This window comes from Bubalus bubalis, chromosome 2, assembly GCF_019923935.1.
Source record: "Bubalus bubalis isolate 160015118507 breed Murrah chromosome 2, NDDB_SH_1, whole genome shotgun sequence".
Taxonomy (NCBI): domain Eukaryota; kingdom Metazoa; phylum Chordata; class Mammalia; order Artiodactyla; family Bovidae; genus Bubalus; species Bubalus bubalis.
Genome location: NC_059158.1, coordinates 96,680,049 through 96,707,226, shown reverse-complemented (window position 1 = coordinate 96,707,226; position 27,178 = coordinate 96,680,049). Strand labels below are relative to the sequence as shown.

At 40.9% G+C, this 27,178-nt stretch overlaps 1 protein-coding gene across 30 annotated transcripts in view; it reads right to left on the bottom strand.

Annotated features, from left to right (window-relative positions):
* Nucleotides 1-27,178, bottom strand: part of NEB (nebulin) — a 218,281-nt gene that overhangs the window by 45,069 nt on the left and 146,034 nt on the right. For 27 of the 30 annotated variants that reach the window (XM_044935534.1, XM_025261493.2, XM_044935415.1 and 24 more), the window contains 22 exons: nucleotides 26,716-26,820; nucleotides 25,921-26,025; nucleotides 25,720-25,824; nucleotides 21,745-21,852; nucleotides 19,578-19,691; nucleotides 19,078-19,275; nucleotides 18,649-18,753; nucleotides 17,919-18,023; nucleotides 16,862-16,969; nucleotides 15,182-15,289; nucleotides 13,744-13,851; nucleotides 13,095-13,199; nucleotides 12,889-12,993; nucleotides 12,158-12,256; nucleotides 11,712-11,822; nucleotides 7,373-7,477; nucleotides 6,567-6,671; nucleotides 6,206-6,310; nucleotides 3,983-4,087; nucleotides 3,726-3,830; nucleotides 2,987-3,091; nucleotides 1,909-2,013 (listed from right to left, as the gene is read on the bottom strand). In XM_044935534.1, the coding sequence (XP_044791469.1) occupies nucleotides 1,909-2,013; nucleotides 2,987-3,091; nucleotides 3,726-3,830; nucleotides 3,983-4,087; nucleotides 6,206-6,310; nucleotides 6,567-6,671; nucleotides 7,373-7,477; nucleotides 11,712-11,822; nucleotides 12,158-12,256; nucleotides 12,889-12,993; nucleotides 13,095-13,199; nucleotides 13,744-13,851; nucleotides 15,182-15,289; nucleotides 16,862-16,969; nucleotides 17,919-18,023; nucleotides 18,649-18,753; nucleotides 19,078-19,275; nucleotides 19,578-19,691; nucleotides 21,745-21,852; nucleotides 25,720-25,824; nucleotides 25,921-26,025; nucleotides 26,716-26,820 (2,424 nt within the window). Of the gene's footprint in view, nucleotides 1-563; nucleotides 669-1,908; nucleotides 2,014-2,986; nucleotides 3,092-3,725; nucleotides 3,831-3,982; nucleotides 4,088-6,205; nucleotides 6,311-6,566; nucleotides 6,672-7,372; nucleotides 7,478-11,711; nucleotides 11,823-12,157; nucleotides 12,257-12,888; nucleotides 12,994-13,094; nucleotides 13,200-13,743; nucleotides 13,852-15,181; nucleotides 15,290-16,861; nucleotides 16,970-17,918; nucleotides 18,024-18,648; nucleotides 18,754-19,077; nucleotides 19,276-19,577; nucleotides 19,692-21,744; nucleotides 21,853-25,719; nucleotides 25,825-25,920; nucleotides 26,026-26,715; nucleotides 26,821-27,178 lie in introns of all 30 variants that reach the window. The other 3 variants (XM_025261488.2, XM_025261512.2, XM_025261565.2) reach the window with 1 other exon arrangement.

Genomic DNA, 27,178 nt, shown 5'->3' with positions numbered 1-27,178 from the left:
AGCTCTATATCCCGATCACCTCTGAGTGAAGAGATGTAGGCATACACACTTTGTGTTCTCACGTGTATGTGTGGGTGAAGACACCAAATGCATTATAATGCCAAGCAGGCTGACTGAATTTGCAGCTGGCCCCCATAGCCTTTGTGAATGGGCAATAACAGAGCTAGACCCACCAAAATTGCCTCAGAAAAGATGACATCATTGGAGTAGAAAAATACAGTAAGGAGTTCTGTCTTCTTGCCATTAATTTGTTTGTTTCTGCATTTACACCTTAATTTGCACTTTGGACCTGCAGTTGACATACAGGCCCTCCAGAAGGATGAAGGGTGGAAGGACCCAGCTGTGCGTCGCCTCTTCACCACAGCACACGTGAGGACACAGAGCATAGACTGGCACACTCAAAAAGCTCGTGGGCTCTTTGGGTGGCTAGACAGATACTCTGGAACAGAACATCCCAATATCATAGGCAGAACCTATGACATCCTTGCAGCAGACGGGACGACATCTCATGAGAAACTGGAGCGCAGTCCTGCTTGGCCATCCAGACGGCCCCATCACAGTACCTGACTGATCTGGTCGCCTGCGATCTTAGCCAGCAGATGTCTAGGCTCATCGACTACCAGGTGGTATTTATCTTTCCGCTGCTCATAATCAGCTCTGTATTTTTTCTGCTCAAACATCATATCAAATTATAGCAAGAGTACAATTTCAAGGCTGTATAGAAATGTCCCAAGATAAACACTTCAGAGAGCCAGAAACATGTCCTTTCTAGAGGTGGGCTCCCAAAGCATCCAGGGTAATGAAAACAGGAAGGCAGAGAGAGTTAAACAAAGGAAGATCACCTGGAGAAGGCTGGGGCTTGGGCTAGATCAATTATGACACCCAAGTGGAAGCACCTTGTGCCTAAAATGTCCCATCTTTATATATGATGTCATTAGCAATGTTGGTTTTATGACATCCTATATCGTATTTATAATAAGGCACTGACAAGCTATAGGCTTACTACTAAATGCTGGTAAAATCAAAAGCATATTCATGGACACATTCTAATGCTAGTTAATTTATCTTATTATAAAAGAGACCTGGAAATACTTCATGAGTTAGAAAAATAGAAACAAAATATATCAAGACTGTCTTCCTAAGAAGTTACTGACAGTAATTCTTCAGAGTCATCCCACCTGGAAATCTACTGCAAATAAAGCAAATTTAAAAACAAAAAAAGAAACACATTGAAATAAGTATACCATTGGCTATATTTTCATTTTTTAGATTCATTTTACTAATTTTCTAATGTTTTTGAATTTATGTAAATCTGTAGAAAATACAAAGACAGGAAATTAAATGTAAAACCATCCAAACATATGTTAATTCATAGCTTGCTTATTTCATCATTTTAAGCTAAATTTAACTTAAACTATTGCAAAGCCAGTACCACGAAAAACTGGGTAGAAGACAGAGGAATATCTTGAATGCAAATGGACACTTCTGTGCAATGTGTGAGTAACTATGGCAATATATTTGAATGTGTGAATCACAACTACACGATTAGGGCTGCCATTTCTGGGCCCTGGTAAGGGATACTAAATTAACTTTGAACTTTTGGGTCTCCCAACTCTATACAGAATCCTGCTGAAGGGAGTTTGACTGAGAGGCACCCAAAGGGCTGTGCTGCCCCATGCCAGTGTCAGCAGAGGCCACGCTGGCTGTGGGCCCTCACTCCACTCTGCACAGGCCCTTCATTTGTTCTTATTCCTGCTTTTGGCAGAGCCCATAAAACAGGGATATCATAAGTGTCTTCCCAAAGACTCAAAGGCTTTCCTGTCATTTTATGTGTTGAGTTTTAATCAAATGTCACTTATAGAGTACTAAGGTAAGTTAATAGGTTAAACTGGATCAGGTCATACGTACCTCATTCATCAGTTGAGTTGCAAACTTGAAATGCCTATTGATTGGACAATCAGCAACATACTTGAAATTTGACTTTGTCCTTTCAAATACCTCTTTATACTTATACTAGAGAAAACAGAAACATGGTTACTTGATAGCAGGTTGTGATTATCTTAAGAGTGAGACATGTGTGATTAATTCATTCATAGAGTTAACAAGTAATTATTGAACGTACTCTATCTCCCAAAGCAATGAAGGGCATACCACCCCAATGCCTTGAAAACTAGCCCCCAAATACATACTTTCATTGACTAGACGTCAAATGGATCTATTCCCATATTGGGTAAAAATTCAAATCAGTTTCTTCTTTGTTTCAATATTTATAGTGATAATTATTTTACTTTGAAGGTATTTCCATGTGTACGTGAAGGCAGTTTTTAACTCTTTAATTAGTTTTACAGGAATTAATCAGATAATTATAATATTTTAGAGTAAGAATATGCTAGCATCTAGACCACTACCTGTTTTTAAATAGCCCCACAAACTAGACAATTTTTTTTAATAATCTTTAGGGATTATAACAAAGAATATGCGACAGAATGAACATGGTCCACAAAGTCTAAACTATTTACTATCTGGCACCTTTCAGAGAAATTTGCTGACTTCTATTTTAGATCTCAAAGGAAACTAATCTGACTGCTTTATTTTGTAAGTAGGAAAATGAGGCCATAAAAAAGTTATTTGCTTCAAGTCACATGTTTGTGAATTAAAATAATCTCACTTTATATCTGCTGCCATATCAAATCATCCAGAGACATATTACTAGGAAGGAAATTCTGGAAGAGCCATGAGGAGTTGTACTGAGATGACCTTTTATCAAATTCCAAGGAATGATATAAATAAATGATTACTGTTGTCAATGAGGTCAGTACTAAAATATTCCTGAGTAGAGTGAATAATGCAGTATGTTCCTACTTTAGGGTCTAGATGCAAGGACAGAGATGGAAATACGAGAAGCTGTTTCCTCAGTTCTAGTACTCTCTGGGGGCAGTGGAGTACACTGCATGGATGTGGCCATTATCCCTGAGTAAATACATACCTTGCTGTAGAGAGTCTTGTTCTTTTCAGCCAGAGTAAAGTCGGGAGTATCATAGGCATAGCAACCAATGCCTTTAAGCCAGGTCAAATCTTCTTTATATTTCACCTGGGAGAAGAACATCAAAGAGTTTTAAGAACCTACCTTCAAATAGCAGGTTAGGATCAACAAAAGTAGAACAAATAGAAGCTCTGACTGTGAGGTATATGGAATAATAAAGTACTGAAATAATTATTTAAGAGGCGTTTCCATTAATACTGATTTTTGCCCACTTTATGGTATATTGTAATGCATATGGGAATTTTCATTTTAATACCAATTAAAGCAATTCAAATGTAACAGGCATACTTTCCTAAAGAGTATATCATTAAGCTGGCAGCTGTATTTTCATATAAAGAACTAAAATTTCTTCCTAAATGAGCATTGTTATGTGTCTTAATTGCTTCATGAAGTAGTCTCTTCAGTAGATCAAAAATAGGTTATTGTTTAGATGAAATATATCACTTCCAGACATGTAATATGATGTAACACATTTAGAAGAAAAATTAGGCTGACAAATGTGAATACATTTTTCTGTCTCTCAAGTTGAAGCTCACTTATTCAGCAATGAGTGTTAGGACTTAAACATCCATACACAGGAGCTAAAAGTTAGTCAAGTTTAAATCAGTTGTTATACAGTTTTTGATTTCATAAGTCATGTGGGCATATGAATTTATGTGTAAAAACAGATTTCACAACTCACATCACTAACTGCATCAGTGACTGCCCGATGGTGGAAATGCTCAGGGCGATCAGGAATCGACCTCCAGATTCCCAGCTGGCTCATGTAGTTCTCCTTGTATTTTATCTATAAAACCACAAAGACAGTTTTAACGTCTTATCCAAAGTTAACGTAAAAAAATCTACTTGTTTTCAGAGAGTTTTAGGAAAGGGAGGATACTTTAAAAAATGATGGTGGGTTACTGAGTCCAACACAAGCAGAAGTAAGTAGGGACATACTTTGCTGATGTGGTCTGTGACTGTGCGATGGTAAACGATGTCTAGAGCATCCTTCACAGTGTGGTATTTCCCTTTGGTCTTTTGAAATGTTTCTTTATAGCGTAGCTGGAAAGAGAAAAAGCACATGGATTGTGAAAAATGACCACAGTATATAATTAAGCTCTTTTAACCTTGAATTCTCTTGTCTTATTTCTTATTTTTCTCTTGAATAAATTTGGGGGAGATCAAAAAGCTCTTTCACATCCTGGAAAAGGACTTTAGGAGAAAACTAATGAACCTTGCATAAAGTATGGAGTTTCCTTAAAAATAATGTATCAATATTGGCTTGTGACATATGTCCCATGGTAATGTAGGCTGTTAACAATAGGACCCTGGGTGTAGGCTATGTGGGAACTCTGTACTATACTATGGCTACGGCTTTTCTATAAATCTACAAGTACTTAAAAGTTTATTTAAATGTAAAATGAGCAAACCAAAAGCTCATTTGGGAGGAGAAGAGGAAAAAAAAGCATAACTTTGTTGAGCCCAAGACCTACTAATGTACATGGAAAAAGAAGAAAGATTTAGTTTTAACTCCTGTATTAAAATGTCTTCTCCATGGAGCCATCCTGAAATTTGATTTCATAATAATCTCTATCTTTGTGATATTTCAAGAGATATAGCTCTGACTTTAGCCTAGGAATATCACAGAAGAGTCATCTCATTTGCATGAAATGAATACTTCTCTCAGCACACCGTTTTCAACCTCAAACAAATCCTTTCTTTCTGGGTAGCTGAGCAAACACATATTGAAGGATTCCTTGGTTTTTCAGATGGGTAATCTCTTAAGATCATTTTGCTCTACTTGTGGGGATAGCCATGGTAGATAGGCTGAACTTAATATGAGATACCACCCTTGTTACACTGATGTAAAATGAGCTCCAGGGGCCAATTTCACTGTGTGGACATCTCTGAGAAGTGGTGATGCAGAGTAAGTTTAGTTCAAATTAATATTCAACAGTAACCTTGAAGTGATAAAGATGGGGATGTCACAAGAAGACAAAAAATACCCAAGCAAATTGATTTTGAGGTTAGCATATGATTTTCTTTGGTGGCTCAGACAGTGAAAATCTGCCCACAATTCGGGAGACCTAGGGTTGGATCCCTGGGTCAGGAAGATCCCTTGGAGAAGGGAAAGGCTACCCACTCCAGTATTCTTGCCTGGAGAATTCCCTGGACAGAGAAGACTGGCAGGCTATAGTCCATGGTGTCACAAAGAGTTGGACACAACTGAGTGACCAACACTTTCACAATTTTCTCAGCTTATATTTTAAGCAAACTGACATGGCCTCTTTCCAACTAGCAGACTCCTTTTAGCTGCAAATGAAAATTTATGACAAAATTATAGAACTGAGATATTGTTCCAATTTGCTGTACCTTTTCACATTGCAGTTTAGGGATCACTAACTAGCTAAGATTCCTTGAAATCCTAGAGTTATGTTGCTAAGTTGAGGGTGATGGGGTTGTTACCTGTTACCTGAACAGGTGCAATGAATTCACAGTTGGATTCTAGGACACAAAACTGGTAAGGACCAGCCATCTACCCGGGGTTGATTTATTTCATATCTTCATTAACAGAAAATCTCATTACCATTGAAAGGCACTCTTGTCCTTGATCATATGGCATGGGAGATTAAAATCTGTCCCTCCTAATTCTAACAAATGTATCATTCACATGAGTTAGCAATCAAGAGAGGAACATATATTTTCTGAATGTCAACTAAGAGACCAGTACTGTTTTAAAAATGTGTACCATTATCCTGAAATTTAGTCTAATTTAATTATCACAATTCTTATCCTCATTCCAAATACAAGAAAAGAGTCTCAGAAAAAATAGGTAAATTATATAGTCGTACACCAGGCAAATCACAGCATCTGGATTTTAAACTGTGTTTGGCTGGCTCCCAGGGCAGCATTTTATGGATAAGTAACAACTAGTCATTAAGTATCCCTAGGAAATGCTACCAAAGAATCAGAAGGGTCATATTTTTGCTCAGAAGAGTAACGAGAAAAGCCATAGGTTCTCAGGATCTCCCAGCATTATTCTTAGTGACTTTGCCAAATGGGTGTTGTTTGTGCCCATTTGGCTTTTGTGTTTTCATTTTTTTCCTGGTCTCATGCTTCTTAGGTACCACCACTTCGGCTGCCCCCTCACAGCAGAAGGAAGAAGGGACAGATGCATACATCACTGGCGTTCCAGTAAGCCCTCTTGGCTCTGATGAGGATTGGCGTGTCTGGAACCGGAGTGTACTTGTCCTTCATCTTTTCATATTGAATCTTGTACTTGTTCTAAGAAATGAAGATGGAAGAGAGAGAAATTTAAGCTCAGGAGTGTTCATCCTTCCCAATTCACAACCGTGTCACAGGTCCATCCTAGGGACACAATGGATAATACTCGTTAAGAGAAAAGCTCTGCCTTCTGTGTCTTGATACTGCTGAGCGCAACTTCTAGAAAGGAGCTCTCTGATCAGAGGCAGCAGGTAGAGGTTTGAATGAAGGATTTGTTTTCTTTGCCCGGTGCCTCAGTGCTGAATTCCCAACTTACCTCGCTGACCATGTCCTTCACGTGTCTGGCGTGCTTCAGGGCTGTGGTCTGGTTTCCAGCGTGATGATGGGGTCTTTCTTTGGTGGCGAGTTCAACATACAGATACTAAATTATAAGAATAGGGATCAGATGTTATAGAGATAAAACACCATACTTAGTATTCAGTCCTCTTTACTCATTTCTAACCCTAAAATGGAAGGGCAGTATCTACCTGTTTTTGCCCTTTTGTTTGTTACATATGTTTCTGTTTATTTCTTTCTCTGTCTCATGTTAAGAAACACAGGTACACACTCTAGTTATCTAACATTCTTATTGCTGAGTACAGTTTAAACATGTGATAAAATGCCAACAGAAGAATGAGAAGATCCTGATAGATTCCTCAACATATTTTCCCCCATTTTTGCCTGAATGCATGAAATGTGGTCTCATTTGTCTCTGGACAAAAGATAGGTTCTATGGAACAAATTTTTAAATTTTATTTTCAGCACCTGGAGTCCACGGACCACTCATCCAATAATTAAAATTGTATAGAACTTAGAAAAGATGGCATGGCATTACCTGCTCCTGTGAAACCTAACCCTAGTGACAACTGCCCCCAGAGAAAACAGCTTCTCGAAGTTAAAGGGCATGAGGCTTCATCAGGACCACCAAGTATGAGGGTCTGCTACTGACAGGAGTGGTCAGGAACACAGAACCACCCCTCTACACACACACACACACACACACACACACACACACACACACACACACACACTCCCCGCGGTGCCAGCCCGGGAGGTTTCTGAATCTTCATGTATGAATGTTACCTGACTCTGAAGCTTCTGCCCTCTCTTGGCTCTTGTGAGATCAGGTGTATCAGGAACTGAAGTGAAGATTGACTTCTGCTTCCTTCCTGCTGCTCTGTACACCAGCTGGACATAAAATAGTGATAACCATCATTCTGTTTCATTGACACGTCCTGTGCCCTGCAGATGCCTTTATTGATGACTTCAGAGACAAAGCAGGGGCTCTCCCACTGTGACAACCTCAATTTCTGTCCAATAAACCAATACTTTATTTACCCCCTCCTTTTCTTTTTCCCCTGTATCAAAATTAGAGACATTCTGCAGCCTGTTCAAGTGTCCAGCCTCCCGCTGTGTTCTTGGTCCCTTCTCACCCATGCCTTCTAGGACCCTGTTCCAGCAGTTACCCCCTGCCTCTCTAAACCTTCAGCCTTTCTGGTTTTCTAGCCCGTTCCCTTCTTCTACAAACAGACCCAAGTCCCTCTTTTCATCAAGTCTTTTCCAACTTCTGCCAAAGGCCTTATTTCTTTCTTTCACAACGAAGCAGACTATGTGTTTTTCTTTTCTCTTTTGATTAAATTCTCACGGGAATAGTTTACTGCCACCCAACCACTCCAAAGAAGTGAATTTCATTAAGACTACCGCAAACATTACAATTGCCAAATCCTAGAATGTTTCTCTGCAGCAACTGTAACTGCTCAGCAATTTCACTCCTGAACTCTGTTCTCTGCCTTCCATTCCCCTATTCTCCCCTAGGTGGCCTCCCATCTTTCTAGGCACTCCTCAGCTTCCTTCTATTGTTCTGCACTCCCCCAAAGTCAGCTATTAGCTGGAGTTAAGTGTTGGCTTAGCCCCTTTTACCCTATACATTCTGCTTGGATAACCTCATCTGTACCCAGGACCTCAACCATCAGTCTGAGATTGATGGCTTCCAAATTTTGTTAAATAGCTCCTTGATATCCCAGCCACACAGGCCAGAAACTTGGGGAGTCATTCTAGACCCTTTTCCCTTCATCTGCACATCAAAACAGTCATGAATCCTGGACTCCTAACTTTGTGACAGTTCTTAAATATGACCTCCTTCTCCTTTCTCACTGCCAATGCCCTAGTTCAGCCTCCTATACCACTTGTTACTATACATCCTTAAGAGCCTCTAAACCTCCTTCCCAAATCCTCTACTGGACACTTCACAGGGCTTACTCATCTTTAACAAGCCTGAGAAAAAGATTTTCTTAAAGTTCAGAACTAATTAGGTCTTAATGTTCAGACTATCCTGCTCAGAAGTAATTCTTCAGTGACTTCTCATCAAGTCCAAGATCATTAATATACCAACCACAAGTCTTCATAACCTGGCCTGTCTATCCTAGGTCTCCACTCTCGTTTCCCAAGTCTTCCATATTCCCCATGTGCTATCTGAAACAAGTCCCAGTTTCTAGAACTTATTATGGCCCATTTCATATACTTTCTACCTAGAATTTTCTTCCCTGTTTTATCCGCCTGAAGAACTCGTAGAGTCCATTCTGTCTTGATGATTCCTGTAGGATACGACTTATCCTATTGATGTCTGTTTCTTCTCAGAGATTATGAGCCCATGGAATGCAGAAGCTCAGTTTATCATTCTTGTATCACCTTGTATTTATTTGTTTATTTAGCCTTTTTCTGGAACCAGATTTTATTTATTTTTAATATACATTTATTTATTTTAATTGGAGGCTAATTACTTTACAACATTGTATTGGTTTTGCCATACATTGACACGAATCCTCCACAGGTGTACATGTGTTCTCCATCCTGAACCCCCCTCCCACTTCCCTCCCTATCCCATCCCTCTGGATCATCCCAGTATCACCTTGTATTTAGATAAAAGATCTGAAAAATAATAGCCCACTAGTAAATATTGAGGCTATTTAGTATTATTTAATATAATAAGGCAAACCAGAAAGTCTAAATGGAGAATAAATCCTAATTTATTCTAATCGTGGATAAAAATGCTGGTTGAACAGATAAAATGTAGGAAATAAATAATATATATACACATATGTATGTTCATATCCATTTCCTTACATCTAAATTATATATAAGTACAAGTTGAAACAAAATTTAGCTCATTTGCTTGGGGCTGTTTTTGGTGTTACTACTGAAAGAAAGGAGATAAACAAAATAGAAATTTACTCTTTCTCCGGGGCTAAATTTTTGAATAAATCAAATCCACAAAATCATGGAATTTTATGGCGAACAGAAAGCCCAAATCATCATCTAGTCTAATTCTCTAGCTCAGGAAATCGGGGTGTAAAGTGAATTAGATAAGGTCACATGACACAATGGAAGTAAGTGTGGAGCTAAGACTCACCTCCATGCCATTCCTATAATTCTCTTTGAAGTATATTTTCCCTATACTTAGGTATGCATTGTTTGGTATGCATTGTTTATGCTCCTTTGGACAACATCTCTGCTTCCCAGTACTACAAATAAATACGTGTCAAAAAGTTGCACAATTTAAAGACAACTCCAAAATCAATAAGTTGAACTTTGGGTCATCAACTTTTTACTAAGCCAGTGTTTTCAAAACTTTCCTGATCTTTAAAAGCCCCATAGTCCTTGGGGAGGAAGGAGAGGGTGAGATGAATGGAGAGAGTAGCATGGAAACATATACGTTACCATATGTAAAACATATAGCCAGTGGAAATTTGCTGTATGACACAGGGAACTCAAACCAGGGCTCTGTAACAACCTAGAGGGGTGGGATGGGGTGGGAGTTGGGAGGGAGGTTCAAGAGGGAAGGGACGTATGTACACCTGTGGCTAATTCATGTTGATGTATGGCAGAAACAAAACCAATATTGTAAAGCCATATCCTTCAATTAAAAAAGAACCCCCAAAGCCCTTATTAAGCACAATTTGCAGGCTCTACCCCAGACCTGAATCCAAGGTAGTAGCTTGAATTGGTATTTTCTCAAGCCAGGTCATTCTACAGTGAGACAAGTGTGAGAGAAATTGCACTACTAAAGAAAATGCCTATTTTTCTTCCTCAGTGTTGTTGCATAATATGCACAAAATCACACTAGGAATTGGGAAGAAGAGAAATTAAAGTTTTAGATAATTCTGAACCCAGACAGCTAAGAGAAGTAAAGGTATTTCAAAGATACCAATAAGCACTTTAAGTTTCCAAACAACTTAATTATTTGGTGGCTGGAGGAGAGACGTAATACTTTAAAGCAGTGGTTTCCAGTGCTGGCTGAATATTAGAACCATCTATGGAGCAGCTAAAAGCACACAGATATCCAGACAGAGAATCAGAGTCTAGCGTGGGGCTTGAGATTGGAGTGCACTCAAGGGCAGTTTTAAAACATTTCAGAGATGATTCTGATACTTAGCCAGAGTGGAGAGGTCCCTTTATAGAGGGGGAAAGCCCCACCTGCATTCCTATCTGAGGGCTGCACTGGTTAAAACAACAGAGGGAAGCACTCAGGAAAGCAAACGTGCCCAGGGCAGCGTTTGTGACAGCTGAAGGGTGACTCATCCTCCACCCTGGCTCACTCCGCATATAGGAGGCTGCAACTCCTCTCCCCCAAAGACAATGCATGGTTTTCCAGGGCTCCTCTAAGTCTAAGAACATCAGTCATTCCTAATCAGCACACATCAGAGTTACTGAGAAAGGAGAGCTAATGAAGTGACCTGACAGCTGGATGGAGTCTGATGAATAAGGCCGCAAGACAAACTGGGTTGAATGAGAACGGCCCACTGACCACTGATCATTTACGTTTGTGGAATGTCCTTACCTCTAGGGAGCACCTTTTAGTCCCTGGCAAACAAGGACATCTGTTATGACCAAAGCATTATAGGATACACATGGAAATAAGATGGCGGGGTGGGGGGGGCAATCTTCAACGGACCAACATAGGTGAAAGGGTCACATCTGTGCACAGCTAACTGCAATCAATCAGGAGCCTTAGTGCAAGTCGGGGCAGATGAAAATGAAACGGAGCCTTTTGGAGCTTGAGAGGGCAGCGGAGCAGAGAGCCATTGATAGCACTGCCATGATTAGAGTCCTGACAGCAGGGATTAATGACAGAGAAAGTTTAGAAATAAATTCAGTTTGGAGGCTACAACAATGGTGTAAGACAGGACTCTCTAATCTACAAATTCGTGCAAATGTTCAGCTATAGGTAGGGCAAGTATCAACAGCCTCATCTTATTAAAAAGGGACAAAATAAGTAAACTGAGGCAAAGTGAGGTCAACCAACTTGTTTACACAGGGCGGCTACACTCTGTAATTAAAGGCAGAAGGAGATTTGCGCCTAGTACCATTACCTGAAAACAGATCGCTAGAGGAACGAGGCCCGTATGGTGACAGATGTACTCACCTCGCTCAGATGTGTCTTCAGCTCCTGCACTTTTCTGTATTCCGGAGTGTCGAGCACCACCTTGTACTTGTCTCGCATCTTCCTTGCCTTATCGGTGTACAGGTAGTGAGACTTCAGAAGGCAACAAAGGGAATGCGAGTTGATTAATCACTTGAGGATTGCATGTCGTGGTCACGCATCATCTTTCAAATGGTGGGCACATGCAAGCTGTGCTGACCCTTTCTATCCTGGGTGTCTTCCCAGGCAGGACCAAGAACAGTTCATCATTTTACTAAGTTCACTACCTTTTACAGGAGGCATACATCATCTTAAGTGAGTCATGATTGCTCAGTGGGTTGAGGGCAAATGTCCCTTAACAGAAGCTATAGACAAAGATTCTTGCTGCCCAGACTGTGAAGCTGTGTGGGCAGAGCTGTGGGCTGGGGCGGGGTGGGGGGGGCACTCACCCAGAGCTTCCTCAGGTGCCGGGAGCGGACCATGTCTGGAGTGTCGTACAGGAAGCAGCCCATTCCCCTCAGGATCTGCAAGTCCTCTTTGTATTTAATCTGTGTCACAAACATAGAAATATAGCTGGTTGTGAGCAAATTCAAAACAAGAGCAATTAAGACAGAGTAGTGATACTTTTATACTGAAGGACCTTCATTTTGGTTCAGCACATCCACCCCATCCTCTGAGTTTGCCTGAACTCAAGTAAATCACAGGGTTTTAAAATTTAAATTGTTAACCCTGACCTGAAAAGAGGACATGGCTATTATTTTATTATTATATGGATGAAAAATACCATAGATTAAATGGAGTGGTCTTTTATGAGAAGGAAACATTCGAGGAGAAAAAAAAAATGACAATAGGAAGTGGTGAAAGGGGGTGGGAGTAGTGGTAAGCAAGAGAAAGATACTAAATGTGACTAGGACAGAGGCCACTTGGAATGAGGTGCTAGTAATGATTTGGTTTTGGATGTAGAACGGTGGTCAGCGATTCTTGTATCTCCCAAGTGGTCCTCTTACTACTTGGAGAAGTGTGGGGTCCTGCTTCCACACAATTTTACCTCCAAGTTGTATACTCAGTTGACAAGTACTCAATGCAAAAGGCTGCTCAACGACTGGTTGGCTTCCATGTGGAGAGAGCAAGCCTGCTTCTTATTAAGAGTCCCCCAGAAAGGCCCTTATGAGATACTTACATCGCTGGTGATGTCGCCCACGTAGCGGCAGTGAAGCACCTGAGGTGTGTACGGCAGCGAGATCATGTGGCCTCGCATCTTGAAGAAGTCTGATTTGTAAATCAACTACAGGGGGAAAATGCCCATAAACATATAAATTAGAGACCAGTGGTTGACCTTCGTCCTTGGGTTCCATGGCCTCCCCTCTCTCCTAAGAAAATACCCACCTCGCTGACAGCCTCTTGAGTCTTCTTGACTTGGCGGATTTCAGGCGTGTCGGGAGTGGTGTGGATCTTGTCTTTCAGTTTGTGGTATAGTTGTCGATACAGTCTCTGCATTGGGGAGAAAACCATTCCAGGTGTTTAGTGTAGGATGATGAGAGCATCTATACATTAATCAAATATTTCACATATTTAAACAGCCATGAAAGGCAAGATTAAGGTACAGAAAGTGGTTGAAATTAGAAAAACATAGAAAATGATATTTATTTTACTTGGGTGAAAAATTTGAAGCACAGGCTTCCACTTTCTATCAGATGGCTGGAAAGTAGGGTTAGATATTCAAACCAATAGTTCACATAGAAAACTATTCAGGCTCATGAATCAGACTAATATGCAATCTTATTAAAGATTTTTAATACAAATGTCAAAGGAAGGAATTATTTACATCATAATATATGGATGGGTGGGTCTCAACAAAGGTATTACTAAATATATAAAAATATTGCCATAGGATACCAGTATCAAAATGATGAAAGGATCCCCTTATTCCTTGCAGATAAATTAAAGTTTGTAGTTGAAATACAACTAATTCTTAATGCATTGCAAACAAAGCCATGGTCTTTGAAATTTCTCACAGAATTAATAGTCACAGTACCTCGCTGGTAACGTTGTTGACCCTCCGGACGTTGACAAATGGGACATCATTGGGTCCAAGTGTGTACCCATATGCCTTCATGTGTTCATAAACTTCTTTGTACTTAAACTGCAAAAGCAAAGTGAGAATGAGATCTCTGATGGATGAACAAAGAGTAAGCATCACATTTGTCAAACGGAAGAGCGTTGTCACTTTCATTTGAAAACTACTCTCTAAGCATTAAGTATGGGAAAAAAATCATTGACAAAATTTCTCTAATAATCTAAGTCTTGAAAATTATTTTGTTGGCTAATAAAGCCAGATCCAGAAAGGAATACAATTCATGGTTGCCTAGATTAAATCTGTTTGTAAGTCGGTAGGCAAAACACAACAAAAAAACCTGTATTTTTAGTCCCAATATGGCTACGAAATTAAGAATATGCAAAGCAGAAATGAGAGACTGATTTTAAGACTGATGGATGAACAACTTCATAAACTGTTTAAAACAATGGTGTTAGATAATTAAATCTGTGACTTTGCTTTGGAAACCACATTACTGGGCCACTGGCTGCGGGACTTCACTGGTCAGTAGGTTCAATTTCCAGGGCTCTGGAGGGCAATATGGGAGGAAGATCTCATTTTTGAGCTGATGGCTGGTTTGTGGGTATGACCTGAAGGCCAGAGTCACCAGGATAGACAATGCCTCTCCAGGTCTGCTCATTACATCCTAGCCTGACACTAGTGGAAAAAGTTGCTATTAGAGGTAATGCCTGGGAAAGCTGCAGGTAATGAGAACCTAAGTACCCTCCGAGCTTTCTAGGAAATGGGCACAGAAGGTCAGCCATGAGGCAAGTATCAGAGTCTTTCTTTTCAAAGGAACACACGGTGAAGTGGTATTTTTTTATAAGATATTGCAGAAGGCAGACTATACTATCGACACACAGCAGTAGCGCACATATGAAGGAGCATTTCCAGTAGGTGATTTGAGATAGTTCAGGATGTTTCTGTGTTAAGGCCAACAGAATTAGAAGCATTCTGGCAGCCATGATCCCTGAGCCAAGGTAACTGAGTCATGCAGATAGAACCCCATGAAAGTCGTTTACTAGCCCATCATGCTAACCAGGCACTGCTAAACTGCAGAAGCAACACGCCTGGAAAATATACCATCTCCCCTTCCCTGCTACCATCATTTTTTCAAAAAACTATTTTAATTCCATCTTTTTTTTGGCCTCACTGCATGACATGAAAGATCCTAGTTTCCCAACCAGGGAATAAATCCGTGTCCCTCTCAGTGAAAGTGACCAGTCCTAACCATTGAACCGCCAGGGAATTTCCTCCCATCATTGTATCATGCTGAAACCTCAGGGTGTGATTAAGGGGATGAAAATAGGCTATTAATAAATATTAGTATCCTCCTTCCTACTTTAAGCCCCATCTCAACGAGGAGAAGACCACTCACATAGCTGCTCATGTATCGGGTGTCCTTGGTGTGTTTGAAGTGAGGGGTGTCTACTGGAAGCCTGTATCCAGTGGGCAGGGCATTCAGGCCAGCTTTTCGGTACAGATTCTGCCAGGATGAAGAAGAGCAAGTTAAATGACAACTATATCAAATGATGGATCTAAGTTAAACAAATCATTTCCAGCTTGTGTTAGGTTTTCAATCTACGTACACTCACTGAATTGATTTCAGGAAGGAATTAAGTAAATTCTAAGAGTCAAGCAATGAATTAAATTCAGTTCAGTTGCTCAGTCCTGTCTGACTCTTTGCAACCCCATGAACCTCCGCATGCCAGGCCTCCCTGTCCATCACCAACTCCCGGAGTTCACCCAAACCCATGTCCATTGAGTCAGTGATGCCATCCAACCATCTCATCCTCTGTCGTCCCCTTCTTCTGCCCTCAATCTTTCCCAGCATCAGGGTCTTTTCCAATGAGTCAGCTCTTCGCATCAGGTGGCCAAAGTATTGGAGTTTCAGCTTCAACATCAGTGCTTCCAATGAACACCCAGGACTGATCTCCTTCAGGATGGACTGATTGAATCTCCTTGCAGTCCAAGGGACTCTCAAGAGTCTTCTCCAACACCACAGTTCAAAAGCATCAATTCTTTGGCACTCAGCTTTCTTTATAGTCCAACTCTCATATCTATACATATTAAACTACTCAACATATATATTTTTTAAAAGAGCAATAAGTGAAGAGGCTTAAAGAAAATACCTCTGTTTCTAAACATATGCCTGGTTCACAGAATAGCATCCAGCAATCATGTGGGAAAAGTAAACAGGCAGCCAGTGCCAGCTCTGTGGTTAACCCTATGGTTAGCTGATGTTCCAGCCATCACCAATCCTGAGATTGTAGTAATTATAAGACACATCTTTGGGAGCCCTCAGAGCCCCATAAACACAATGTCTGAATGTTAGGCTGTTGGGTTGGGAGGCTCATATTCCATGCAGGAGGAGGAAAGGAGTTTCTATCTGTGATTTGAAATAGTCTCTCTCTCAGAGGAGGTATAGGAAATAAGACTAGTACTTAAAATATTAAAAACCAAATTAGTTTTAACATTCAATGCAGGAGAGAGGCATTAACCATGAGACCAATGTAACACTGAGAAAGTGAAAGTGTTATTCACTAAGCTTCGTCCAACTCTTTCGCCACTCCATGGACTGTAGTCCGCCGGGCTCCTCTGTTCATGGGATTCTCCAGGCAAGAATACTGGAGTGGGTTGCCATTCCCTTCTCCAGGGGATCTTCCTGACTACCAGATGAGCAGAATCTAGCTTCTTTCTCTTCTGAATCCTAACAGTAACCTTTAGCTTTATTTCGTATTGTACACAGTCTTTGATGACTATATGCCTTGTCTTTGTCCTCTTGTCTTGGACTGTAAGCTTTTTGAGAGCAGAGATGGTTGATTGATTGTCTTCTATGTATGCACGGTTCCAAAAATGCCCACTGCTTGCTCTCAGCCAAGGGGGCAGACAGGTGATACACTGTTTTTCTGTTTTGTTTTGTTTAGCTCATGTGACTGGAACAGTCTTTATGATTTACAAGGTCCGGCTGAGGATGCCCAGGAGAGGCCACTTCTACAGAGGCCTGGCCCTCATCGTGGGTTTCTGCCGGGCAGTCTGCCCAGCTCTCACTGCTCACCTCACTCTGGAGCTTGTATGCATGAAGGGCCCGATCCAGATCCACGGTTTTTGTGGTCGGCGCCACTCTGCCTCTGATGCTGTGCACGTAGTCATAGTGGTAGACAGCCTGGATGCAGAGAGCAGCAGAGTGAGGGACTGCACTGTGGCCGCAGGGGTAAAAGAAGCTAAGTAAATGCAAATCCAAGTCTCTTAATATAAAGATGGCAGCTTGCTCCCTTTGCCTCAGAACTCTATCTCGAATACTGGGCCTTATCCAATGGAATAGGGCCAGTGTGTGGATCCCACACTGAGAAATCAATGGAAGAGTCAGCTCAGGCATATGAAGAGGAAGAGCGGGTGATTTACCATGAGTTCCACAATAAAAGGTTTTCACATTCTGACTTACTGGTGGGATTTAATATTTGCTTATTAACCTGTGGGGTTAGTAAAAAGGGGGCAGCCTGCTCTGTACCACTGTGCTATTACACAGGTGCATTCCATCCACTTTCCCGCTGTCCACATAAGGATGCTGAGGCTCAGGGGATTAAGTGCCTCTCTCAAGTCTATCGGATTACATGTGCTGGAGGCCTCATCAGTAACTGCAGAGACCCTCTTCTCTCCATCTTATCATACATGCACTTGTGCTAAGTCGTGTCCAACTCTTTGCAATGCTATGGACTGTTCATGGGATTCTCCAGGCAAGAATACTGGAGTGGGTTGCCATGCCCGCCTCCAGGGCATCTTCCCTTATCACAGTGAGCACTAAATGAATTAGAAAGCTGAGGCCATGAGGCATAAACCATTGCTCATGACACAAGGGTACAAAAAGCAACCTGGGAAGCTCTAAAACACCAAGGATTTTATAAACTGGGATTACTTACAATGCCACCCAGGAAACTAATAGAAACATCAGGTTTTAGGAAATCAGAGAAGAATCTTCAGTACTTTCTAAGGCACCAACACTGGTCTCCCATTGAGAAGCGGCCTGGCCTGCCCTGTCTTTGGCTCTTCCCACTTCCGCTAGCGCGGTGGCCTGTTTCACTCTCCCTGAAGTAACTTCTTCACTGGGCACTTACATCACTTAGCTGTTTCCCACTTTTGACAGCCTGAACGTAGACAGGAGTGTCAGTAACCAACTTGTAATTGTTCCTTGTTTTCAGCACGTGAGCTTTGTACTTGATCTGTCAAAGGGAAGAAAGAAAATAAGCCTGTGTTAGACCATTCATTATATTTGAAATTGTTGGTTTTCACATAAAGCTTGGCTGCGTTTAGCTTATGGCATGCACATACATTAGCCCTGAATTTTATAACAATTAGCATAATTAATGCTTATAGTCACATGGATCGTCTAGAGTCTTATAGGAGGCTTGACAACTGCCTTCCTAGGAATATTTAAGCTTTCTTACTAAAATCTTGATTATAGTATTACCTTGCCTAGCAAATCCTCTCCTTACAAATAGATCCTGTCTATAGCATCACAGACTCCTAATAAATGAGATCTTTCTAACAATAGGAATTATGTGCTCATTAATATATCCAAAATCGTTCAGAAGGTGGCGAGAAGAACCAGGGGTCCCTTCTGCACCAGGGGACAATGGGACAGCTCATCTGCATTGTCTGCACTCCTGAGAAATGGCCGCTGTGCTCTTGAGCATCTTCCTCCAGCTTGGCCATCCTCAGCACCACTTCAGACACAGTTGGGTGTGACACTGTCTGTATTTGACGTCCTCTCCCCTTGACTCTAGACCACACAGGGGAGGAAGCATACTTAAAAGAACCAAAAACCAAAAAACAAGGTAAACTCACATCATTGCGTAGATCGTAAGCATGCTTGGCATGGAGAATCTCAGGAGTGTCCCAGACGTAGCAACCAATGCCTTTCAGCCAGGTGAGGTCATCCTTGTACACAATCTGGGGGTTGCAACAGATGGAGGGGGTTGGAACAAGAAAACTTGACTGTAACTTTAACTCAAAAGACACAGACATGCTCTAGACCCAGGATGACTTTGCGGAATGAAAAGCAAAACATTTTGCCCTGAGGCCATGGGTGCTGTGCAGACTTCAGCATGCAGAGCCCTGCTTCTAGGGACAGCACGAATTCCCGGTAGACCACTGTGTGTACAGGAAAGTGATTCTGGAAGAGGGCTGAGCTAAAGAACCAAGTGAGTCAGTCTCTCTTGGGGGTGGGGCGTGTGTGGAGCTGGGGAGGAGGACCTTCATAAGCAGTGGACTTACGTCACTGATCTGGTCTGTGACCTTCCTGACGTGACTGTTGACTTGCAAGTCGGGGTGGCAAATCCACTCGTGGAGGTGAAGGCGGTAGTCGATCTCACTGACTTTCTTCTGAGAATCTTTAGCCGTAACCATCTCCACCATGTCAGGCACTATGTGGATTTTCATCTTGTTCTTCTCATAAACAGATCTGTACAGGCGCTGTGGAGATAACGTAACCAGTTACACAGGGACCTATGCAAGGATCATGGCAACACATGCCTTTCTTAGACCCCACAGAGGTCAGGAGCACCACTTAGAGCAATCGGTTGGGGGCAGGATGGGGACTGGATGTTTCTGACACTTCCAAAGGGGCGGGGAAAGGCAGTATGGGCTGACACAGCTCTCAGCTTCTTCACATGTGCTCAGTCAGTGCCATGTACATTGCTGAAGAGAACGATGTTCTGACTTATAGTTGGTGGTTCCGTACTTGGCTTTTGAAACCAGCCTTTAGGATCACTTACGTCGATGTTAAACTTGCCAACTCGGAGGCACCGTGCTGTGTTCGGATCATCTTCAACACTTCTGGGTAAAGTGTAAAGAGCTTTGAACTTCTCATATTCTTCACGGTATTTGATCTATAGAGAGAAAATACAAAGGAAGTAAAACAGTTTTGAAGAGCGCTGGATCTATATTGTTAAAAGAACATGAGACTTAATTAATAAGAACCCAACTCTGAAGACGGGCCACCTTGGGGTCAGCACTTTTCTGAGCTTGTTTCCCTGTCTGTGCCCAGAGGTAGAAGAAGCATGGTACCTGCCATAGGATTACCTGAAGATTAGGTCAGACTACGTGTAAACATCCTTTAGGTATCATTTTAAAAACTCCCATACTGATACAAGTATTTCTGCTGTTACTATAACTAATTTTAAAGATGATGTAATTTAAAAATGATCTCTTTTGTGATATTGGCTTTGTTTTTCTTAACTATAGTAAAAGATGAAAAATGTGCTCAGGAATTTCTTTGTTTTTAATAACTGACAAGTCTGGTGCTTAATAGACTCAATCCTTGAATTTCAGTTTCTATCAGGTTTTCCAAAAATACAGTTCAACTAAAGTCTATGGGAAAACCAACGTCTAGTTCTTAAGCCATATTGCCTGTTAATGAATGTTTCTTTATTTTATGAACTAGGAGGAAAGGCTTTTACAGAGGCTGGGATTCTCTCTTCTGGCATATTATAAAATAACAATCCTCTTACAACTCAGAGGCCCACATCTCAATTAAGAGAAAAAAAGGAAAGATGGGAGTATTTATGCAGAATTTCAGGAAAGCTCTTCACTGATGGAAATCAAGGAAATTTCCCATCAGAATTTTCCAGAACATTAGTTCACATGCTCCTTATATGTAAGCTATTCCTCAGTTATAAAGAAAATAGTATTTGAAGGTATTAAAAAAAAAAACTAAAGTTGAAATTCTTCTTTTAAAAATTAATTTCTCTTTGTTTGATTTCAAGAACAATTTGCCTGGAGAATCTTAACATCTGTAAGTTTTTTTCCTGACTAAAGGAAAAAGCCTTTGCTGAGCTTTCTGAAAACTATCTACAAAAAATTCTCAAATGAAAAGCTTGATCCTTTGGGCTAGTCTGTTTGCAATCTTCCAAATTAAGTTGTTCTGGGAAAAATCATATAGATTTAATTTTTCCCTCTGGGTAAAAATTAATTCCGTATGTTGTCTAACAAAGTCTTTTTCTAAACTGTGCATTTCCAGGCCCATTAGATGGTAGTGAAACCAACTTCCTGGGTCTCTAGCATTTATATGAAGATTAAGAGAAGAGAACTGAAAGATCAGGATGCACTGTCTATGGTGTAGCAATAAGCACTCTTCTGTAAAATACTTATGTCAGAAGGAATTCTCAAAAACTTCAGGTGTGTATTTATGTGCTGATCTGCAGTACAAAATAGATTTCTCAGTGTGGGAAAAAAGATCTGAGAAATATTGGTCTGAAGTGTTACAGAAAATGTTCAAAATTAAGAGCTAATTGCAATGAAATTTATAGGGAGTTTTATAATAAAAGGTTTTACTTAAGAACATATTAGGCATAAAGGGTTAAAAGTGCTAAGACCTTATACTATATTCAAACAGCTCAGGTTATTTAGGATTTTTTGAAAATTATGTCTATATCTACGAAAAGTTTTGTTTTTAAAAAACAGTTTCAAAAGATTTTTAAATTTTTATATTTCATAGATATAAAGTTAACAATTTACTCTTAAATCATATATTTGGGGCTGATGAAATAACTGGTCATCACATTCACTGGTATATTTTTCTACCAAAGGTCACATAATTCTATTAAAAAAAAAAAGTGCATTTTATATGGTGTATTATGTCCTCTTTTCCATTTCTGGCTAAAATATCCATATCCACCCATGTCATTTGCACACAGGAGGCCTAAAAGGTCACATTGGTGTCCTTCATGTGTGTGTGTGTGTGACTGTCTCTGGACTTCAGGGCCCTTGAGAAGAGGAACAAATGCACAGACTTTGTGATGACCGAGCGCCCGGAAATTTTTGCTGGTGTGCCCCTTTGAAAGTGCCGAGGGTCCTTCTGGGCAGCACAGGAACCAACCAGAAACATTCTGGGAGAGGAGAGCAGGGAAGGGCAAGGAATGGTGGGAAGGGTAATTGACTTACATGGCTGGCCATGTACTTCTGGTTCTTGGCATGTGTCAGGGACATGGTGTTAGGAGGTAGGATGTAGCTGGTGGCTTTCACTTTATCCCAGGCCTCCTTGTACAGGTTCTGTGGGGGTTAAAAATCTTGTGAACACAAAATAATGCAATCTGGATAACTTCCAGAGGCAAATTTTCCCTGTTTCTGTCCTTCTCAGACATTCCCTAACAACCCCAAATCTCACTCTGTGGGAGCCAAGTGCTCCCAAGTAAATAACTGCTTTACTGCCTTGTTCATAATCTCAGAGTCCATTATTTTGTTCTTTCCCATAGCACTTATCACAGTTTGACATTTATCAGAGATTTTGATAACATATTCATTCCTTCATAGGTCTAGGATTCCTAGAGGATGAAAACCACTAATATTAAATAGATATATAGTAGGAGATAAAATGGAGAAGGCAATGGCACCCCATTCCAGTACTCTTGCCTGGAAAATCCCATGGATGGAGGAGCCTGGTGGGCTGCAGTCCATGGGGTCACTAAGAGTCGGACACAACTGACAGACTTCACTTTCACTTTTCACTTTCATGCATTGGAGAAGGAAATGGCAACCCACTCCAGTGTTCTTGCCTGGAGAATCCCAGGGACGGGGGAGCCTGGTGGGATGCCATCTATGGGGTCATGCAGAGTCAGACACGACTGAAGCAACTTAGCAGCAGCGGCAGAAGATAAAATGTTTCCATTTCTAGGTATTTATTTACTCAGGAGAAATAAAAAGCTATGAACACACAAAGCAAAAGTGAAAGTCGCTCAGTTGTGTCCCACTCTTTGGGATCCCATGGACTATACAGTCCATGGAATTCTCCAGGCCAGAATACTGGAGTGGGTAGCCTTTCCCTTCTCCCAGGGGAATCTTCCCAACCCAGGGATCGAACCCAGGTCTCCCGCATTGGAGGTGGATTCTTTACCAACTGAGCCACAAGGGAAGCCCATGAACACACAAAACCTATATGCAAATATATACAGCATCTTTACATAATTGTAAAAAACTGGATACAACTCAGATGTGCCTTTAGCTGTGACTGGAAAAACAAACAAACTATGGTTTAGAATTTTGTTTTGCTATAAAAAGGATAAAATACTGATTTAGGCAGCTATGTATGGATGTGAGAGTTGGACTGTGAAGAAAGCTGAGCACTGAAGAATTGATGCTTTTGAACTGTGGTGTTGGAGAAGACTCTTGAGAGTCCCTTGGACTGCAAGGAGATCCAACCAGTCCATTCTAAAGGAGATCAGCCCTGGGATTTCTTTGGAAGGAATGATGCTAAAGCTGAAACTCTAGTACTTTGGCCACCTCATGCGAAGAGTTGACTCATTGGAAAAGACTGTGATGCTGGGAGGGATTGGGGGCAGGAGGAGAAGGGGACGACAGAGGATGAGGTGGCTGGATGGCATCACTGACTCGATGGACGTGAGTCTGAGTGAACTCCAGGAGTTGGTGATGGACAGGGAGGCCTGGCGTGCTGCAATTCATGGGGTCGCAAAGAATCGGACACGACTGAGCGACTGAACTGAACTGAACTGTCCTAACACATAAATGCATTTTGCTAAGAGAAAGAAGCCAGAGCTAATGACTACACACCATGTAATCACATTTAAGTGACATTCTGGAAAAAGTAAAACAATAGGGACAGGAGAAAAGCTCTGTGGATGTCAGGGAAGAGGAGTGGGGCAGAAAGGGTTAATTTGGAGGTGATAGAGAATTTTTCTGTATCTTGACTATAATGGTGAATACATGATTTTATGTATTTGTCAAAAGTATAGTACTATGTACCACAAAGAGTAAAATTTACTGTATGCAAATTAAAACAAACAACCAAGAATCAGGATGGAGAAGGGAACTAAAATAGAATACAAACTGTAGCAAATAAATCTAACTGTATTACAAATGTATAACAAAGCTACAGTGAAGGAAGTGGTGAAGAAAACAACTGACTTAGTTTATAAAATGGTATATCTCGACTGGATACTCTAAGGCTATAGGCAAAAATAACTGTACACAAAACACCTTACTCCAGTTAGTAAATTTGTTTCTCACAGGGGTGTGTGTTAGAAATTCTGGAAATATTTTATTTATTTTTTTTTTTATTTTATTTTATTTTTAAACTTTACATAATTGTATTAGTTTTGCCAAATATCAAAATGAATTCGCCACAGGTATACATGTGTTCCCCATCCTGAACCCTCCTCCCTCCCCATTCCATCCCTCTGGGTCGTCCCAGTGCACCAGCCCCAAGCATCCAGTATCGTGCATCAAACCATACAAGGGTGGCACAAATAAGTAGATATATCATAGATAATGAAAGTCAATGTTTTCATTGGAAAGGAAATAGAAAGTTACAAGTTGGAAAAGTAAGTTACAAAAAAGGAAAAGGTGAATGAACCCTGTATTGTATTAGACAACAATAGTTCCCAATAGCAAAGTTGAAACCATTCAAGCCTCAAAATAAAAAACAATAATATTAGATTCTATCCCATAGAATAAAATAAATATCCATGAGCCTATACTGATACAAATAAATGGAGAAACTGACAGTGGAGAAGGGACAGCTGTTCCTTACAGAAGAATTCCAGTTGATAAATGTAGAGGGGATAAGGGAAAGAGAAAACAACCAGTAGGGAACTGTAACAATTCTTGCAGGTAAGATCCATCAATGGATGTTAAAATATATGAGATAAAGTGTGAGGAGAAACAGGATAATTGCATAGTCCCAAAGAATCTCCTCCAAGATATTTATTAATAACAAAGGTACAAAAGAAAGTCTACAGTGGAGAATCTCAGCAGATAGCAACTTAAAATAAGTGATCAAGGTCATTCCCAGCTACTGATACCATGCACCACTGGCTATGATGTGTTGAGAAGGGCACATCACATCTGTGCTATTCTTGCCAAAAAAGGAATACCTTAAACCTAATCATGAGCAAACTTAAGATCAACTCAAGCTTCAAAACATTCTACACAATAACTGGCCAGAATTCTTCAAAAGGGTCAAGATCAGAAAAAGACAAGGAAGAATTAAGAAATTCTCAGATACAAAGAGACTAAGGAGTCATGACAACCAAGTGCAGCATGGGATCCTAGACTGGCCTCTGGGACAGAAAAGCACTTTAGTGGAAATACTGTTGAAGTCTGGATAAAGTCTATAACATTATTACAATGCTAATTTATTATATATATATATTTTTTGGTGATTGTTCTATGGAGAAAAGTATATGGGAATTCTCTTTACTACTTTTGCAATTTTTCTGTAAATCTAAAATTATTTCAAAATGAAGTTTAAAAACTGTTTGATTAATTAACCAATTCACAGGAGGAAAAAAAAGAGTGCCTCTGTTGATCTATAAGTCACTGGCCAAAGGAAAAGCTAGGGAAAAACAAGTTCAGGGTCAATAAAGAATAGCTCCAACAGTACCTGTTTGCACTAGGGAACGAGTTAGTGAATTTGTATCAACTGCATGACATAGAACAATACTCAAATTGGGGCTTATTTACTTGTACCTATTAGGATTTATCGGAGAAGGCAATGGCAACCCACTCCAGTACTCTTGCCTGGAAACTCCCATGGATGGAGGAGCCTGGTAGGCTGCAGTCCATGGGGTCACAAAGAGTTGGACACAACTGAGTGACTTCACTTTCACTTTTCACTTTCATGCATTGGAGAAGGAAATGGCAACCCACTCCAGTGTTCTTGCCTGGAGAATCCCAGGGACGGGGTGGCCTGCCGTCTCTGGGGTCGCACAGAGTTGGACATGACTGAAGCGACTTAGCAGCAGCAGCAGCATTAGGATTTATAAGATAAAGTAGGAACTTAAAGTTCCAGGAAAAAGATTAGAAAGACCTTTGGGGGTAAGGTTGCTTGTTCCTTTTAATCTCTTATTGTCTCTAAAGGTGGAAAGGGTAACTCAAATACAGAGAAAAGAAAAATCAACTCACACTGCTAAACAGATCCTTCAGATTCTTGGTTCTGTCATAATCCACTGTTTCTAGAACTGTTGTGTATTTGTCTTTGATCTGATGATAATTCTCTTTATATTTCACCTACAGACAAAGAAGACAGGTTATTCTTTTCTATTATTTGACAACATGTAAGACAATAACAGCTTGTCCTGGGAGAGTTGTACATGGAAGACACACCTCACTGGCATTAATGCCACTTTGAAGAGCAGTCACGTAAAGTGGTGTGTCTGTGACCAGGTTATAATTCTTTAGATTTTCTTTACCTGCTGCTGTGTATAGTATCTGTGAAGAAAAAGAAAAGTTACTGAAAATGGTAAAATGCAGGTCTGCCGTTTGTGCCAACTTAGATGTACATTTCTGGGTTTCTGCTTTAATCTTAACAAAAAGGATAGGTTGGACAGTCCTGCAGACTTTGCCCAGCTGTCAAAACTAACAGTTTCTCTTGACCAAAAGTGGAGTCTGGATCTTTGCCAGGTCCCTCCTTCATCATGTTGTCTTTTCCTGCTTATACTCTGTCCCTGACAACAGCCCCTCAATTTCAACATCCATCAGATAGCTGCCCTCCCCGAGATGAATTTTTGCTGTGAAGTTTTCCAAGTAACTACTTTTTACTTCAAAAGTTAAATACTTATGGTCAAAGTATGCATTTGGTTTCTACTCCCTACCAGTTAACCTGATCAACTAAGGTATACATGCTTGAGGGTAGTTCACTGTGAAATAGCTCCCAGATAACAGTCTGCTATAGACGTCTATAGCCTTAAACCACGGGGGACACTCAAACTGAGGAAGGCCAGTGCAAGAGCCGGCCACCAGAAGAGGTTTTATTGGGCAGGGGTGTTTGGTTCCCTTAGACTGTGTGCTGTCAGAGCTACTTTCTCCACCTGGGCACAGCGACAGTCTCGCTATCACCTCACTGGGAGCATCATGGAGTCCATCAATCCACAGTGAGCTAGTCCTAGGAATATGGCTCACCTGACTCTGGAGGTCATATGATTTCTTCGCATGGAGGATCTGGGGTGTATCCCAAACGTAACACCCAATGCCTTTCAGCCAATTCAAGTCATTTTTATACACATTCTGCAAGAAAGAAGGAACAGTGAAAGGTGACCGGTACTAACTGAACTTCCAATCGAGCGTTTGATTTTCTCCTGTCAGCCTCTGGCTGTGCTTAGTATACTCCGCTGCCATAGGGTGGGTTTTTCAACAGTTGGAAGGTCTTTAATGCCCTAGTCTAAAGAAGGTTAGGAGGAGAGCAAAAGCTAAGCCCAAGGCTACTTGAGCGGGTAGCCTATCTTTTCTCAAGGGGAACTTCCCAACCCAGGAATCAAATGGGGGGTCTCCTGCATTGTAGGAGGATTCTTAACCAGCTGAGCTATCAGGGAAGCCCAATGCCCTAGTCTAAAGAAGTTTAGGAGGAGAGTAACAGCTCAGTTTT